Below are 18,083 nucleotides of genomic sequence, written 5' to 3'. Positions count from 1 at the left end.
AAAGAAATTATAAAAAACTAATTATAAAAAATTAAATTATAAAAAATTAAAGCAGGTCAAAACTAGAAACATTTTTTTAAAAAAAGTCAAATTTTCTATGTATATCATCAAATTAGAATTGACTGGCAGAGATAGCTAAAGTTAACAGACTTAGAAGAGTAAAGTACTGATAAACCAAATCTAAAAAGATAATGAGGTTCTCAAGAAGTGTGCTATTTCCTAGGGATTCAGGACATACACAATCTAAAAATTCCTTTAGTACTAAATAATGAAACAAATATCTTACTCTATGACTTTGGATTGAGGATAACTAAATTTTTATCTTCAATAGTATACTAAACTCTAATTTGATAATTTCCTTTAAATCACATAGAAGCAGTTAAATTATGTATGGAGTTTCTTGATCATGTTCTCCCTCCTTCTGCTCCTCATTTGGACCTTGGGAGCTCAGTCCAGTGCTCCAATGTGGGTCTCTGTCTCTATCTCCATCCAGCACCAGATGAAGGTTCTATGGTGATATCCAAGATAATCATTAGTGTGGCTATGGTAAAGGGCCAGTTCAGGCCCCCTCTCCTCAGCTGCTCAAGGAGCAAACTGGGGACATCTCCTTGGATACCTGGGAACGCCTCTAGAGTCCAATCTCTTGCTTTCTTCAAATGGCTCCCTTAATTAAGATATATACTTCCCTGATTCCATATCCACTCTTCCTCCATCTCAACTGTCCCATTCCCCAAGCTCTCCCCACATCCTCCCCTTCTCACTTTTCCCTCCCCATCTCCCTTTACTCCCATCCTACCCCCACCCCCAAGCTCTCAATTTTTGCCTGGCAATCTTGTCTACTTCCAATATCCAGGGGGATAGATAACTAGATGAGCAAGAAAGTCAGGACCGTGAGGGGTGCGCCCATTCACCGAGACAATGGGACTGATCTAATGGGAGCTCACCATGGCCAACTGAACTGGGACTGATGGAGCATGTGATCAAACTGGACTCTCTGGACGTGGCTGACAAGAAGGGCAGACTGAGAAGCCAAGGACAATGGCACGGGGTTTTGATTCTACTGTATGTACTGGCTTTGTGGGAACCTAGTCTGTTTGGATCCTCACCTTCCTAGACCTGGATGGATGGGGGAGGAACTTGGACTTCCCACAGGGCCCCTGCCTGCTCCTTGGACTGAAGAGGGAGGGGGAAAGGAGAGGGAAAAAGAGGATGGGGGGGGGAGGGGAGGAGAAATGGAAGGAGGTGAAAATTTGTAAAATTATAGAATTTAATAAAAAAAGAAAAAATTATGTATGGAGATGCAAGACACCCAGAAAAACTCAGATAAATTCTTGATTATGAGGGAATATTCCAAATTACCCCAGCACGAAACATTATAATCAGTGGACCACGTCTGTATAAAATTGGTTCTTCTCAGACCACATCCCTTCCTTGGAGTACAACCATCCTATCCACAGTGGCTTCAACAGTATTTACACTGATGACATATACCTAAATTGCTACCATGTATTCCTACCTTGTATCAAACCAATCAGTTGCTTACAAGTGCCTTCTACTTATGTATGGTACACCAGAGACACCTATAACATGACTGCAGTCAACTGAAACCCCTTCCCATCTTATTCCTCCTCTAGTATACTCTACTTCAGATAATGGAACCACCCAATACCTATCAAGACAATCCATTATCTACCTATCTGCTTAAACCAGAAACCTGCACAATACATTCAGTTTGTTTCTGTCACTCTCCAAAAGCAATTAATTCACTAAAATCCATCATATTTGAATACCTTATTTCTCTCAAGTCCATTTATTTCTCTGCAATTCTTTTTTCTATGGTAATTTTGCTATGCAGCAAAGTCCCTATAATACCAACTTGTTTTTCTTAAAACTCATTAGCAACATCACAGCCAGAGGAAGGTACATAAAATCCAAGTCTGATTAAGAAATCAGGTAATTCCAACAACAATCCATTGGTCCTAGTGTTAAACAGAATTGTAAAACCCTCTCAGCTTCATTTCCTACCTGCTGAAGATTCTAGTAACACTGAAAGAAAAAACCTTAATTAAGTAGTACGTGTGACCAAGGTTTAGAGGACCCAAAACGCACACATGAATATTGGTCATATCTGAGTTTCTATTTCTTCAAGTGTTGTTTTAGAAACAAGGAAAACCTTAAAAACAAAAAATAAAAAAACTACTTCTGGAAACATTAACAAACTTACTGATTTATCAATATTCATCGGATCAACATCAGCCAAACTCGCACCCACTTTCACTCGTTCTCGGAGAATGCCGCCTGCTAAATCTTCTGCTCTGAAGTTCATAGGCAAACACCTGAAATTTACAAAACATGAAGATAAAGGCATCAAAAACTTCACATGTGAGATGGCACAGTTGGTAAAGGCTCTTGCCACCAACCTGAATTGGACCTACAAGATGGAAGGAAAAATCCAACTCCCACACGTTGCCTCTGATCTTCACGCATGTGCATAATGATGTACAAAAATAAAACAAATGCTTAATTTTTTAATCCTTCACACTTCAATGTCAAAATAAGTAAACAAAAAAATCTTTGACGAGCTTTTCATCTTTTTGTCTTATCATAATCCAGAAAACAACATGAAAAGGTCTGATATTTTAAACTGCTATTTTGGATGCTTTCAAATTGACCAAAACCAGTCATCCAACAGGTAAAGCAAACATCAGCATTAAACTATTTTCTCAAAATGTTTAACCTCTCCCAGTAGGAAATCTAGGAGCTTAATCCTCAGTGTATTGATATGAGTAGTAGGACCTCTAAGAGGTGAAGCCCAGTCAGAGGTCACTGGGGACACACTACAAGAAGAAAGGAATGCCTCACATGAGACCGTACTCAGTATCCATCTTAGTCCCCCATTTCCTGCCATAATGGCATCTGCTATGATGTGATGCAGTCACGGGGTCTATCACGAGAACCAGCACCATATTGTATGTCCTCAATTTCATGCTAAATAAAATCCTTTTCTCTACAAATTACCTAGCCTCCAGTGTGTCATTACAGCACAAGAATATGGCTTAGTTCTGGTAAAAATCACAATATGGCATAGCCTCAAAAGCAGAGTTTGTATGGTAAGTCCAACTTTACTAACATTTCTGAATCCTAATTTTTTTTTTTTAGGGAATATTTTATTTTTTATTTTTTTTCCAGTTTATTTATTTTTTATTAAAAATTGCCATCTCCTCCCCTCCTCCTCCCCCCTTCCCTCCCCTCCCCTCCACCCATACTCCCACTCCCTCCCTCTCCAGGCCAAAGAGCCATCAGGGTTCTCAACACTATGTTGAGTCCAAGGTCCTCCCAACTCCCTCCAGGTCCAGGAAGGTGAGCAACCAAACTGACAAGGCTCACACAGAGCCCGTCCATGTCGTAGAGACCAAGCCCATCGCCATTGTCCTTGGCTCCTCGGTCAGCCTCCACCACCAGCCACTTTCAGAGAGTCCGATTTGGTCGCATGTTCCATCAGTCCCATTCCAAGTGGCCTTGGTGGTCTCCCATTAGTTCTGTCCTGCCCCCTCAGTGGGTGAACGCATCATTCATCTGACTTTCTTTCTCATGATCTCTCTCCTTCTGCTCCTCATCAGAACTTTGGGAGCTCAGTCCGGTGCTCCAATGTGGGGTTCTCATGAGCAAGGAAGTCAGGACCGTGAGGAGTGCGTTTACCCATTGAGACGGTGGGACAGATCTAACGGGAGACCACCAAGTCCTGTTGGAATGGAACTGATGGAACAGGGGACCAAACCGGGCTCTCTGAATGTGGCTGACGGTGGAGGAGGACTGAGAAACCAAGGACAACGGCAATGAATGTGAACTCTACAGCATGGACGGGCTCACTGTGAGCCTTAACCTTCACCTGGTGATGGATGGAGATAGAGACAGAGCCCCACATTCTGAATCCTAATTTATCTTTAAAAATCATATTCCCAAAGCAAGTTATCATAACCTGGGGATACAGCTTAGTGGTACAATATGTACCACTAGTTCTGGGTTCAATTCCAAAACCATCATTCTCATTCTCTCTCTCTTTCTCTCTCTACCTCCCTCACTCCCCCTCTCTGTCTGTCTCTATTAGAAAAGAATACTGAATAGACTATTTAAATGTGTGAATTTAGGACAGGCAGTGGTGGCGCACACCTTTAATCCTATGACTCAAGAGGCAAAGGCAGGAGGATCTCGCCTGGTCAGCACTGGAAGACCCTGTCTCAAAGAAATAAACAAACTTAGATTCTTTCCTTACATCCTTTCCCCATCATCCATAAGATTTGCTTTAGTACATAATTCATATTAATACAAACCTGAAAATGGTTAGCTAAAAATGTGGTATTTCTACAATTAGTTATATGTGGACAAATCATAGAAGTACTAAATGTCAAACCACTAAATAAAATTACCTATATTATAAATGTAAAATAGAGTATTGAGTCAGGTAGTGGTAACACATGCCTTTAATTTCAGCATTCAGGAGGCAAAGGCAGATGATTTCTGCGTTCAAGGCCAGCCTGGTCTATATACAGCCTGGAGTTCCAGGACATCCAAGACTACGCAGAGAAACCCTGCTTCAAAACATTAAAAAGAAAGGAAAACAGGAAAAGAAAAGAAGGAAAGAAAGGAAGAAAGAAAACTTCCTCGACTTTTAAAAAAATAACTGTGACACTTGCCACAGTTTAACCAATTATTCTACTTAAGCAGAGATCACCAAAGGCAGACAACAATAAAAACAAAACAAAGTTAGAAAAAAAAATTTTTAAGGCCAAAATTCTTGTGTTGGATGGTGAACACATGAGATCTCAAGCATTCAGTAGGCTTCAGCATCATTCTCTGGATGTTAAACTCATTTAAGTGTAAAATCAGCCTCATAAAATGGATATGAGCTGGACGCAAATACAGAGGGAAAGGATGACACTACCACACAGACTATCCTGATGTTCTTGCCTCTCCCTCTTTCTATTCAGCATTACTTGACTTTAGTACTTACACACTAAGTAATTTAAGGAACCTATCCTAAGATTAGATTCCACCTGTAAGAACTATAAAGTAATATTTAAAATACTGGGACTGAAGAAATGGCTCAGCAGTTAAGAACACTAGCCGCTCTTGCAGAAAACCCAGGTTCAGATCCCAGCATCCACATGGCAGCTCACAACGATCTGCACCTCCAGTTCCAGGCATCTAACACTCTCTTCTGGCTTCCATGGGCATCAAGTATACACATGGTATACACACATGAATGAAAACACACATATAAAATGAAAGCAAAAAAATAAGGGCTAGCAAGATGACTCACTCACAAGGCAAAGACATTTATCACCAAGCCTGATGACCTAAGTTCAATTCCAGGAGCACAAATGTTAGATGATCAGAAATGACTCTGAAAATAGCTAAGTAAAAACACACACAAACATACACCAAGGCTACATTAAGAAACCCTGTCTCAAAAAAACAATAAATAAATGAATGAATGAATGGATAATTAGCATTAACAAAATGCCATTATAAATAAGAAACTTTTGTTTGCTTGTCTGTTTTATTTTTTGATATAGTGCTTCTTTCTGTAACAGTCCTGGCTGTCCCAGAACTTGCTTTGTAGACCAGGCTGGTCTCAAACTCATAGAAATCTGCTTGTCTCTGCCAACTGAGTGCTGGAATTAAAAGAATGTGCCACCACACCCAGAGAAACATTTTTAAAAAGAAAAACTTTTTTCTCTTTTCTACTACAGAGGCAGCACTAAAAATATTTACTAACCTGTTTCTTGCTCTTGCCATACTTTTTGATTTCCTTCTTTCAAAGCGTTCTTCATCAGAAGAGGTTGTATCACTACTATGAATGGCATGCTTCTTCCTCCTATTGGAAAAGGAAAAGTATTAAAACCTTATATAACGTCTGTGTCTTTTGCTGTGTGTGTGTGCTTGATTGCTTTGGTGGTAGTGTTCTTAACCCCAAAGCCTTATAAATAAAGAGTACCTACTCTACCACTGAGCTAAGACCTAGCCTACTGGTATCATTACAAAACACAATACTACCATATCTGTAATTAGCACAGGAGAAAAATCCATTTATTCATTCAGCAAATGTTTATTCAGATCACTGTCTTCATGCAGTTCACATCTCACAAGGAATGAAGGCCAAGCTCCACAGAAAAGAATAAAAACTACAGAACAGAACACCTGTAATTTTTCAAATATAGAAGCTTAAAAAAGTAGTCAAGCAACAAACTTACATTCAAATATCTGTATTGTTATAAGTATCAAAATCAGAGAACAAGACAATTATCTCCTTTATTCTTCCTTTCCCAAATTATCAAAATAATTCAATCATTTTAAAAAGTAAATATACTTGCTTACAGAAAAAATAAAGGCTTTTACTTTCTACTAAAGACTCTTCTACCTTGTTTGCAGTCTTACCAAATATATAAAATACTTCTAATGAAAAAGAAAATACTTAGCTAGGCATGATGGTATACATCTCTAGTCCTAGGCATTTGGGGAAAGCAAGAGACCAGCCTGGACAACATAATAAGATCTTATCTCAAAATAAGTAAACAGGGTTGGAGATATGGCTCAGCAGTTAGGACTACTGGCTGCTCTTCTAGAGGATCCAGGTTCAGCTCCCAATAATCACATGGTGGCTCACAGCTATCTTTAACACCAAGTTGAAGGGATCTAATGCCCTCTCCAGGCCTCCAGAGGCACCAAGCATACATGCAGGTAAAATACTCATACATAAGATAATAAAATATTAATTATCTAACCCGGCGGTGTTGGCGCACACCTTTAATCCCAACACTAGGGAGGAAGAGAAAGGTGGTCTCTGTGAGCTTGAGGCCAGTCTGGTTTACAAAAGCTAGTTCCATGGGGCTGGAGAGATGGCTCAGAGGTTAAGAGCATTGCCTGCTCTTCCAAAGGTCCTGAGTTCAATTCCCAGCATCACATGGTGGCTCACAACCATCTGTAATGAGGTCTGGTGCCCTCTTCTGGCCAGCAGGCATACACACTGACAGAATATTGTATACATAATAAATAAATATTTTTAAAAAAGCTAGTTCCAGGACAGATAGGACTGTTATACCAAGAACTCCTGTCTCAAAAAAAAATCTAAAATAACCAAATAAAACAAATAATTTATAATCATAAGCATATTAAAAAAGACTAGACAATATATTAGACTACAGTCATTTCAAAGAAGAAATAATAAAGTTAAATTATTATGAATACGGCCAGGCACTTCGGCATACATTTTAATCCCAGCATTTGGGAGGCATAGAGATAGTCTGATCTCTCTGAGTTCAAGGCCAGCCTGGTCTACAAAGAAAGCTTCAGGATAAATCAGGCCTATATAGAGAGATCTTGTCTCAAAAAAAAAAAAAAAAAAAAAACCAAAGAAAAATATTATTACATAACTGGTCCAAAAACTGAAATAATTTTAAAAGTTTACTACAAAGCCGGGTGGTGGTGGTGCACTCCTCTAATCCCAGCACTCAGACGCAGAGGCAGGCAGATCTCTGTGAATTCAAGGCCAACCTGGTCTACAAGAGCTAGTTCCAGGACAGGCTCCAAAGCTACAGAGAAACCGTGTCTCAAAAAACCAAAAGTTTACCACACTGGATCCCTTCAACATGTTCAAACTGAATTTATCATAACCAAATTAAATTGTTCATTCTTTTAAATTGTATATATCAAGACACAGACACAAACATGAAACTGAATCAGACTTAAAACCTTCTGGCTGGGTATGGTGGTATATGCCTAGTCATGCCCACACATAGGAGATGGGGAAAGTTCTAGGCCAGCCTGAGCTCTATGGTGCGACCTTGTTTCACATACATACATACATACATACATACATACATACATACATACATACATAATGCTTCTACACCACAAAGGAAACAACTATCAGAGTAAAGAGACAGCCTAAAGAGAAAATTTTTGCCAACAATTTAACAAATAGGGGATTACTATCCAGAATATGTTTTTAAAAAATCAAAACATTAAACACAAAAAGACTATGTAATAGTCCAATCAATAAATAGGCATTATGGAAGAAGCAAGATGGTTGCCACAAACTCACAGCCAGGGAAATATAGCAAGGAACTGTTTCAGGCTGGAGAGATGGCTCAGCAGTTAAGAGCACTGGCTGCTCTTCAAGAGAACCTGGGTTCAATTCCTAGTGCCCACGTGGCAGCTCACAACTATATATAACTCCATTCCAGGGGGCCCAACACCATGGCAAAATACTGATGCACATTAAAAAAGAAATGTTGTAATAAAAGCCACCACTTAAGAAAAGAAGGAATTGTCTCTAAAATTTAATAAATAAAAGTAAAATGATACATTTTTAAATTTCTAAACTCTGTACCTACTAGTTTTGTTTTTAAGAATAAAAAGGGGGGGGGCTGGAGAGATGGCTCAGTGGTTAAGAGCATTGCCTGCTCTTCCAAAGGACCTGAGTTCAATCCCCGGCAACCACATGGTGGCTCACAACCATCTGTAATGAGGTCTGGCACCCTCTTCTGGCCTGCAGACATACACACAGACAGAATATTGTATACATAATAAATAAATATTAAAAAAAAGAATAGGGGAAAGCATTAAAGACCTACTACTCTAATATGGTTGGAACAATTTTTTGTATTCCAAACTAGCAGGGAGCTGAGGCAAGAGAATCACTTGAGCTAGAAGCTTCAGGCAAGTCTGGGAAACAAAGCAAAACTAATTTTCTCAATGGAAAAAAAAAACTAGTCATTGTCTCAAAGAAAGACATCATGGACCATTCTACATTCAACTTGTATGAGATCAAAAACTTAGTTGCTATAGGACATGAAAGTTAAAATTAATTAAAAATTAAATTTAAAAATATGCCGGGCAGTGGTGGTACACACCATTAATCCCAGTATTCGGGAGACAGAGACAGGCGACTCTCTGGGAGTTTGAGGCCATCCTGGTCTACAAAATGAGTTCCAGGACAAGCTCCAAAGCTACAGAGAAACCCTGTCGAGGAAAAAAAAAATTACAAATAAACTGTGAACCAAAAATAAGTCATGTGTAGGATGAAAGGACAGAAGACAGTCAAGAAGGAAGGGAAGAAGGAAAGGATACAATTAAGTCTCTCCTTTGTTCATTAAAACATGCAAACATTCTCTTCTTTCAAATCAAACACAACTTACCTGATATGGCTTCTTCTTGCTGGGGACCTATGAATATCAAACAGCGTGTTTTCCCTCTTTTTTTGATGAGCTGGTACTAAAAGAAGAAAACAGGTAGAAATAACTAATAGTACTACTAAGCCCATGCACTAAAGCCCATTCAAAGATTCTATCAACTTTCTATGAGAACCCAACCATGTATCTTCAACTTCCACACTGGAAGCATAACAAAGACAAACTCTTTGTGTTAAACACTCTAAGTAGATGTTAATATTTCCAAAAGTGTAAACCGTTTTAAAAATTTTGTAGTAGGGAACAAAGCAAAGTAATACTATCCATAGTAATAATCCCCCAAAAAAGCATAAACATAAATCTTCATGCATACAAATACCAGGCATGGTGGCACACACTTTTAAACGCAGCACTCAGGAGGCAGAGGCAAGCAGATGTCTATCAATTGAGGCCAGCCTGGTCTACAACACAAGTTCGAGGACAGCCAGAGCTGTTACACAGAAAAAAACAGGACCTATATCACAAGACCAGGTTAGCCATAGTAAAACTCTTATCAGGCAGAATCCCTACAGACCAACTCCGCTGGCTAGTGTGTGTGGACTTACCCTAGAAACCTGCCCAAGCACTACAAGATGGACTCAAGGCCCGATTTACAACACTACAATCAACTACAAGAGCCTGGCACTTCATAAATCATGGTAATGGAAATACCTCAGCCATGGATTTTAAGCATGAGCCTTAGCAGCCATGGAGAGGGAGAAACACAGAGAGCACTTCATGTGTGCAGATGTACTCTGCCATGAATGCCACTGAGCACTGCAGGTCATTCTCTCCCACTCTCTATCCTATATTTTGATACAGAATTTCTCACTGAACTTGGAGCTCTCTAGTCCTGCTAGACTAGTTGGGCAGTGGACCTCAGTTGACTGCCACCAAGCCTATGCTTCTAAAACCACATACCCGCAAATAAAACTCTTCATTAGTATTTTATCACAGCAAGACAAAACTAACTAATACAGAAGCTGGTTCGAGGAAAAGTGGGGTTGTTGCTATGAGAACCTGACCATGTTGGTTTTAAAAGGTTGTAGAACGTTGTATGACTCAGAGCTAGAAAAACCACTAAATGCTGTAACCAGAGCTTGGTGGGCCATTCTAGTTGGAGCCTGGATGACAGTGATGTTGTCCATATGCTGACAGCAATGCAAACTGTAGAGGCCTGGCTCAAGAGGTTTCAGAGAAGATCTTCCTAGCAACTGGGCTAGAAGTTATTCATGTGACATTTTGTAAAGAATCTGGCTGCCTTCTGTTAATGTCCTAAAGACTTGCTTGGCATTAAATTTAAAAGTAATAAACTCATTTCTGTGGTGGAGAAAAGTTAAGGACAATATAGGATTAACTCAGTGTCATGGTAACTGATAGCTTATATGCAGATCTATAATTTAAAAAAAAAGAAAGTAGGATAGGAAAAAATACTAAATGTATAGTTTGGGGGAAAAAAAGAGTACCAAGAAGCTTAATATTACATCCAAGTTGTATACTGAAAGAGAGATTACAATTGTTAAAGAGCCTGGCATCTTTAAGAGAACCACTCTGCACTGGAACAATGGATAGGTATCTTGAGGGCAGGACCCTCCCCATCTGTGATATCTGAGTGAGATGTCTACTTGGTCCCCAGTTGGTCAATGTTTAGGAAGTGATTAAGTGATATGCTCTCTATATATGCTTGTGATTCAAGAGGTAGATGCTCAACTGCTACTCCAGTCTCCTGCTATGACTCAATCACTCTAACCCTCTGGTCCAGTAAACCCAATTAAACACTTGGATAAATTGCTTTGGTCTCGGTGCTTTATCATAGCAATAGACAAATAACTAAAAGAGCAGCCAAGTTTCTGATTTGTGATAGGAAAAAGACTAAGGGGTTTCTCCCTCCTAGAAAACAACCATTTCAGAATAGGAAAACTGCTACTAATGTAGTTAAAGGGGATAAGATTCTAGCCTAAGATGGAAGCCAAATTTGGCAGTATTACCCACATGGTACTATCTCTGGAGGCATTAAAAATGCAAGAGTGACTTTCTCACTCCCTGGCCATATTGGTGGTTGATCTTGGTTGGAGGCTGTCCTGCACCTAAGGCAGGAAGATGGTAGCCACAAAGACGAAAAAGTCTCTAGAGTCAATCGATTCTAGGCTCCAATTTGTTATGAAAAGTGAAAAGTATGTGCTAAGATACAAACAAACTCTAAAGATGAACAGACAGGGCAAAGTGAAATTGGTTATCCTCACCAACTGCCCAGCTTTGAGGAAATCTGAAATAGAATACTATACCGTGTTGGCTAAAACTAGTGTCCATCATTACAATGGGAGTAATATTCAATTGGTCACAACATGCAGAAAATACTACAGAATAAGCACACTGGCTACAACTGACCCAGGTGATTCTAATACTATTAGAAGCATGCAAGACCAGACTGTTGAAAAGTAAACCAGGAAAATTTTCCTGTGGTAAAATTTTACCAGTGCTCTTTCAAAAAAAATGCAAGAGTAAACATGTTGTAGATTCTTCCTCTGCAGTTCCAGACAGCCACTGAGACCACGCATCACGTAGTAATAATGCTAAGTCACTGTCCCTACAAGGTCCTGAGAATCCATTATGTAAAGCTGTGAAAGTGAAACCTGGGTTGCAGTGGAAACTCCAAGATGTTGGAGATGCTATAGTCATGAGACGTCTGCTTCATGAGAATTGTATACAGGAGTGGAACCCGGCCGAGAGAGAGATGTATGTGGTAGACAGCGAAAGTGGAAGGGGAGAGCCATCCAAGTCCTTTAAAACTAAAGTCACAGATAAAAGACATGGAGCTACAGAATTTAGTATTTACCCTACTGGGTCTCTATCTTGCTTTGGTCCAGAAATCACTCATGATGTCCCCATTTCTCTTTTTTGGGATGTGAAGGTATATTCCATGCCATTACACAATGGAAGTATGAGCCAGGCAGTGGTGGTGCACACTTTTAATCCCAGCTTTTGAGAGACAAAGACAGTCAGATTTCTGTGAGTTCGAGGCCAGTCTGGTCTATAGAGTGAGTTCCAGGACAGATTCTAAAGGTAAAGAGAAACCCTGTCTCGAAAAACAGAAAACAAACAAACAAAATCTATTGGATGTATGTAATTTGTTTTGTATTTTACATGGAATCTCAGCAATGAGTCTTAAAGTTAAGACTCATTTCATGGGCCTATGGGAACAGGGCATGGAACAAGAATGGCTGCCATAGGCTCAGATAATAGAATACCAGCTGGTAAGGCTGTCTGGAGAGACTATGGAGCCTTGATGGAGGATATATGTCACTAGGAGTGGGCTTTGAGAGTCTATAGCTTTACCTCACTCACACTGTGATTTAGGATGTGATGATGTGGGAGGGTCTTCTGTTTTAATACAGAAACTGCCTTGGCCAGCCCTTAGGTGGGTAGAGTAGACAGAACAGGAAGAAGGAAGTGAGGTAGATGGCTCAGTCAGATGCCACGCCTCTCTTAGGTGAGACAGACTGTCATGCCTCTCCTCAGAGAGAGAGATGCGATGAAGCCAGTCACCAGGTCAGACATGCTGAATCTTCCCGGATAAGACACCATTCATGGTGTTACAAAGATTATTCGATATGGGTTAGTCAAGATGTGAGTAAGAGGCTGAAACTAATGAGCCAGGCAGTATTTAAAAGAATACAATTTGTGTGTTGTTATTTTGGGTGCAAAGCTAGCCGTGCTGGAGCCAGGTGGGATGAGAAACAGGCCTGCCCGCAGCTCATCACTACAATGTGATCTTTAATCCCAGCACTTAGGAGGCAGAGGCAGGAGAATCTCTGTGAGTTCAAGGCCAGTCAAAAGATATATAGGAAAACTTTGTCTTGAAACCCTCCCCACCCCAAAAAAAGATGTGCTCTCTCAGCTTCCAGCTGTCTGCCATCATGTCTCCCCCACCATTATGGATTCTCCCTCTGGAAGCCCAATTAAATTCTTTCTTCCCTAAGTTGCTTTTAGTCTTGGTCCTTACCAAAACAAAAGCAGAAAAGTAACTAACTAGTGCAGTGATTGATGAAGACACTGATGTTGATACTTACACACACATGCACATATACCTAATGCACATGCATACACACTAAGATTTGCCACTGTTTAGTAAACATGAGAAGAAAATGCTCAACTTCATTTGAGAGACACAAACTAAAACTATACTACACATGCTATTACAACTGGGTCTTGCCTATGATCCCAAGCACTTGGGAGACAGAAGAGTTCAAATTCAAGGTCAGCCTTGCAACTTAGTGAGACCTTGCTTAGTAAGACCTTAAGGAGTGGGGGCAAAAAAAAAATAAAGAATGGGGAATAGGATCTATCTCAGTGCTAGAATGCTTTGGGGGGAGTACACAAAGTCCTCTGTACCACCAAAACACACACAAAGTGCTACATTAGTTAGATTAGTCATAATAAGCATTGGCAAGTATCAATTTTTTTGTTGTTGTTATTGTTTTTCAAGGCAGAGTGTCCCTGTATAACAGTCCTGCCATTCCTGGACTAGCTCTGTCAATCAGGCTGGCCACAAATCCATAGTTATCAAACTGCCTCTGCCTCCTAATACTAGAATTAAAGGTATGTGTCACCAAGAGTTATGCTAGAAAAACAAACTCTCTTTATCTTTAGTGAGAAGGAAGACAGAATATCTCTATGTAGCCCTGGTTGGAAACATAAAATCTGAATGAAAATGCCAAAACCACTTTGGAAGATGAGCAATTTCTTACAAAATTAAATATACTAATTTATTAATTGCTAATTCACTAATTATAAATCTACCCACCACACTTTGTAGTATTTGCCTGTTTATCCTTGTTTTTTGTTTGTTTGTTTTTATCTCAGGATCTTATGAATCCCTACTGGTCTCAAAATCTAAATCCTTCTTCTGCCCCAGACTTGAGTACTGATATTAAAGATGCTCTACCACACCTGCATTTATAACAATCAATAACCAAAAGCAAGAATTAATCCCTAAAAAATGAATAATAAGACAGTTGTGATGACCCACACCTATAACAAGTATTACAATAATTATGCTGAGTGAAATAAAGGTAAAAATGTAGTATTTCAGTATTTCAAAGCTAGGTATGGTGGTTTGTACCTCTAATTCTACCACTTGGGAGACTGGGAAAGTATGATCACTACAAGTCTGAGGTCACCCTAAGCTATACAGCAAATTCCAGACAAACCTAGGAAGAGAACAAGACTATTTCAAAAAATTAAAATAAAAATAAATAAACATAACTTCATTTATATAAAATCAAAAACATATAAAGTTGAATTAAGATGATAGAAAACAGATTAGATAAGTACTGAAAGACTAATACAAGGAAGACACAAATGACTGAGAGCAGAATACACACAAGAATGAGGATATCCAGAAGGCTGGGCATTGATGAGTATGCTTATTGTCTTGATTATGGTGATAGCTTCACAGGCATGTACATATTACAGAACTTGCCAAATTGTAGAATACAAATACATGCTATAGACATTATTTCAATTACATTAAGAAAAAGAGAAAACAAAGCAAAAAATTTTTTAGTGATTCCCAATCTTTTTTCTACCAGAACACACTCTCTCATTGGTGACAACTGAAACAATAACTCTTAACAAGAATAGAGGGATGTGTGAACACTTTAGCTTCTAGAGATAATTAGCATACCTCTACCAAACACTATTTTAGAGTACAAAATTCAATGTAAGGGGCTGGGAAGGTGGATCAGTGGTTAAAAGCACTAGCTGTTACTCCAGAGGACTCAAGTTTGAGTCCCAACACTCAGATGGCAGGTCATAACTATTTAGAACTCCAACTCCAGGGAATCTAAAGTCCTCTACTGGCCCATGTGGGTACCAGGCATACACAAGATACACAGGCATACATGTATGTACACTTGCAGGCAAAACACCCATGTATATAAAACAATTTTTTTAAAACAGGTTCTCTCTACATAGTCCTGGCTACCCTAGAACTCTCTATGTAAATCAGGCTAAATTCAAACTTACAGAGATCCACATGCCTCTGCCTCTTGAGTGCTGGGATTAAAGGACTGTGTCACCATGTCTGATCAAAATAATTTTTTTTAAGATTCTAAATAAGGATTCTTGAAAAAAATTATACTAAATGAAAGAAGGGTAAATAAAGTATCACAAATAAAGGCTTCACATGGGAAAGCACTTGCACAGAATGCACAAAACCCTACATTTAATTCCTGGCAACAAGATAAAACACAGAATAAAACATACAGGCAAATGTAGACACACAGAAACTAGAAAATAGTAGTCAAAGGAATGAGTGAGAAGAAGGACAAATAATAAATCAGTCATCATGCGCCTTAGCTGTCAGCTGTATGGACACACAGAAGTTTGTGGGAAAGAATGCACAGGACATACAAGAGGTTTGATTAGTTTAAATTCAGCACTGTTGATTGTTGTTTTGTTTTTAAAAGGGGTCTTGCCAAAACCGAATACCTGGGCTGGAGTGATTCTTTAACTTCAGCTCCTCAACAGCAAGGACCATGGCACTATACCACTGAACCCAGGAAAATGTCCCTTTTCACAACAGTGATAAAGCTACCCTCAGTTATAAAAAACAAAGAAGTTGTTTAGAGTCACCTACCTATCGGTGGTGCTTGGTATCGATCCACTGTTTTTCTTTGTCTCAAATTGTATGGCCTATCATTTTCTTCTCCTTCTGCCTCTTCAACTTCTATGTCTCCATCCTCCTCTTGAGATTCTAGTTTCGACATATAAAAGGGAAAAACAGTTTAACCCACAGGTATGATCCTATTCTATAACTGAGTAGTTACATTTATCCATTATTTTTTGTCTACACAAGTGACATTTTAAAATGTTAGCAATTCATGATAATAGAATAAACTAATATAACCAGAAATAAACCTAGGTTAAAAAAAATCAATACAGAAAATAAAACATTGTTAGCCAGGTGTGGTGGCATACACATTTGATCCCTTTAACCAGCACTTGGAGGCAGAGGCAGAGGCAGACAAATCTCTGTGAATTTGATGCCAACCTGGTCTATATAGTGAGTTCTAGGACAGTCAGAACTACATAGCGAGACCCAATCTCAAAAAAGAAATGAATGAATGAATGAATAGCAAGCCACAGTGATCATTTGAGATGGCATCAAACTATGTAGACTAAACCAGGCTTGAACTCACAGAGATCCTCATGCCTCTGCCTTCTGAATGCTGGAATTGAAGATGTATGCCACCATGCATAACTAAATAAAAAATAAGTTAAAATAAATGAATAAGGTCACAGTGGCATACTCCTATAATTCCATCACTAGTGAGTGATGGCAAGAGGGTCGGAAATTCAAATCCATCCTCTGCAACATGTAAGTAAGGCCAACCTATCTATGAGAAACTGTCTCAATAAATAAATAAATAAATAAATAAATGAAAGTTTTAGGAATTTTCAAACTACAGAAAACTTTAATAAATGTTCCAAAAAAATTTTTAAGACAGGTTCTCATGTACCAAGACCTACCTCAAACTCTGCTAAGAAAGTCTGCTAAGTGCTCAAATTACACTTAATTCAAAGAACTATTCTTACTTAAGGTAAATGCTGAAGAAATGAGCCATTTTTGGTTTTAGTATAATAGTTTGTTGAGCCCTATGAATAATAACTAAGCATAACTGATCACATTTTAGTAGGAAAACACAGGTAGGAACCAAAAGGCATTGACCTAAATAATGCTACAAAATACCTATACCTGTGCCTGAATAAGTAAAAAACTTTTGTACTATGAGCAAAAATTATACAGATGACATATTTAGAGACTCTACTCAGTCAGCTAACATATATAAAGGCAAATATCACATTATAAATCTGTCTCACCTAAACTAATTGTCTACAAGGGATGCAATATAGAGGTTCTAACTAAAACATTTATTCATTATGTACCTTCATTAGAAATGTGAGCTCTTAAACCAGCTGGTGGTGGTGCACACCTCCTAGCACTTGGGAGGCAGAGACAGGCAGATCTCTGAGTTCGAGGCCAGCCTGGTCTTCAGAGTGAGTTCCAGGACAGCCAGGGCCACACAGAGAAACCCTGTCTCAAAAAAGGAGAAAAAATAAAATAAAATCATACATATGGTTATATATGCTCTTAAAGACTGGCTAATGTAGCCAGGTATGGTTGTGCACACCTTTAAACCAAGCAATCAGAGGCAGAGTCAGGCGGATCTCTGTGAGTTTGAGGCCAGCATGGTCTATAAAGTGAGTTCCAGAACAGTCAGGGCTGTTACATAGAAAAACCTGTCTTAGAGGGGGCTGAATCTGGCTAATATATTAAGTATAGAATTTGAAAAATAAGTGTAGTCTTCTTTGCCTAAGATATACAAAGAGTGGGAGCTAATAAGATTACCTTGGAAAGTCTGCTAATCTATATTTCCAATACACCAAATCTCCTGAAATCCATTTTATGAGATCAATGCTAACTGTATGGGTGTACTGGTCACCACTTTATAAACAGACAAAGCCAATGTGCTTTCTGCATGTTCCTAGTTCTAACCCTACAAGTCCACTGTGTTCTTAAGTTCAAACCTAGACAGGTGGAAGGCAAAAACACTAAAGAGTCTTCCACTACTATTAGCACTTCCATTTTTCTCTATTTACACCTCAGTCTATAACAAAATTTGAAATCCAAATAAGCAAAGACTTGAGGGAATGGACAATAGAATATTTTAGTTAGAGGGTACCTTCAGCAAAACAAAAGGGCAAATCTACTGGGCAGACTAGCCTACAGCCAAAGCCTTTGCACACTAGAAAACTTGAGGACTACCAATAGCCACTTCATTTTGCCAA

The 18,083-nt window shown here is 39.0% G+C and overlaps 2 protein-coding genes across 4 annotated transcripts in view; one reads left to right on the top strand and one right to left on the bottom strand.

Moving 5' to 3' along the window:
- Atad2b (ATPase family AAA domain containing 2B) overlaps positions 1-18,083 on the bottom strand; it is a 131,768-nt gene that overhangs the window by 82,828 nt on the left and 30,857 nt on the right. For all 3 annotated transcript variants that reach the window (XM_038319166.1, XM_038319168.1, XM_038319167.1), the window contains exons 7-10: positions 15,871-15,987; positions 9,201-9,276; positions 5,780-5,878; positions 2,225-2,336 (exon numbers count right to left, since the gene is read on the bottom strand). In XM_038319166.1, coding sequence (XP_038175094.1) covers positions 2,225-2,336; positions 5,780-5,878; positions 9,201-9,276; positions 15,871-15,987 — 404 coding nt within the window. The remainder of the gene's footprint in view (positions 1-2,224; positions 2,337-5,779; positions 5,879-9,200; positions 9,277-15,870; positions 15,988-18,083) is intronic.
- Positions 11,331-11,672, top strand: LOC119806433 (60S ribosomal protein L30-like). The gene has a single exon (XM_038318164.1). The coding sequence runs from the start codon at positions 11,331-11,333 to the stop codon at positions 11,670-11,672; it is 342 nt and encodes a 113-aa protein (XP_038174092.1).

This window comes from Arvicola amphibius, chromosome 2 (assembly GCF_903992535.2).
Source record: "Arvicola amphibius chromosome 2, mArvAmp1.2, whole genome shotgun sequence".
Classification (NCBI taxonomy): domain Eukaryota; kingdom Metazoa; phylum Chordata; class Mammalia; order Rodentia; family Cricetidae; genus Arvicola; species Arvicola amphibius.
This window is presented reverse-complemented; position numbering and strand designations above follow the sequence as displayed.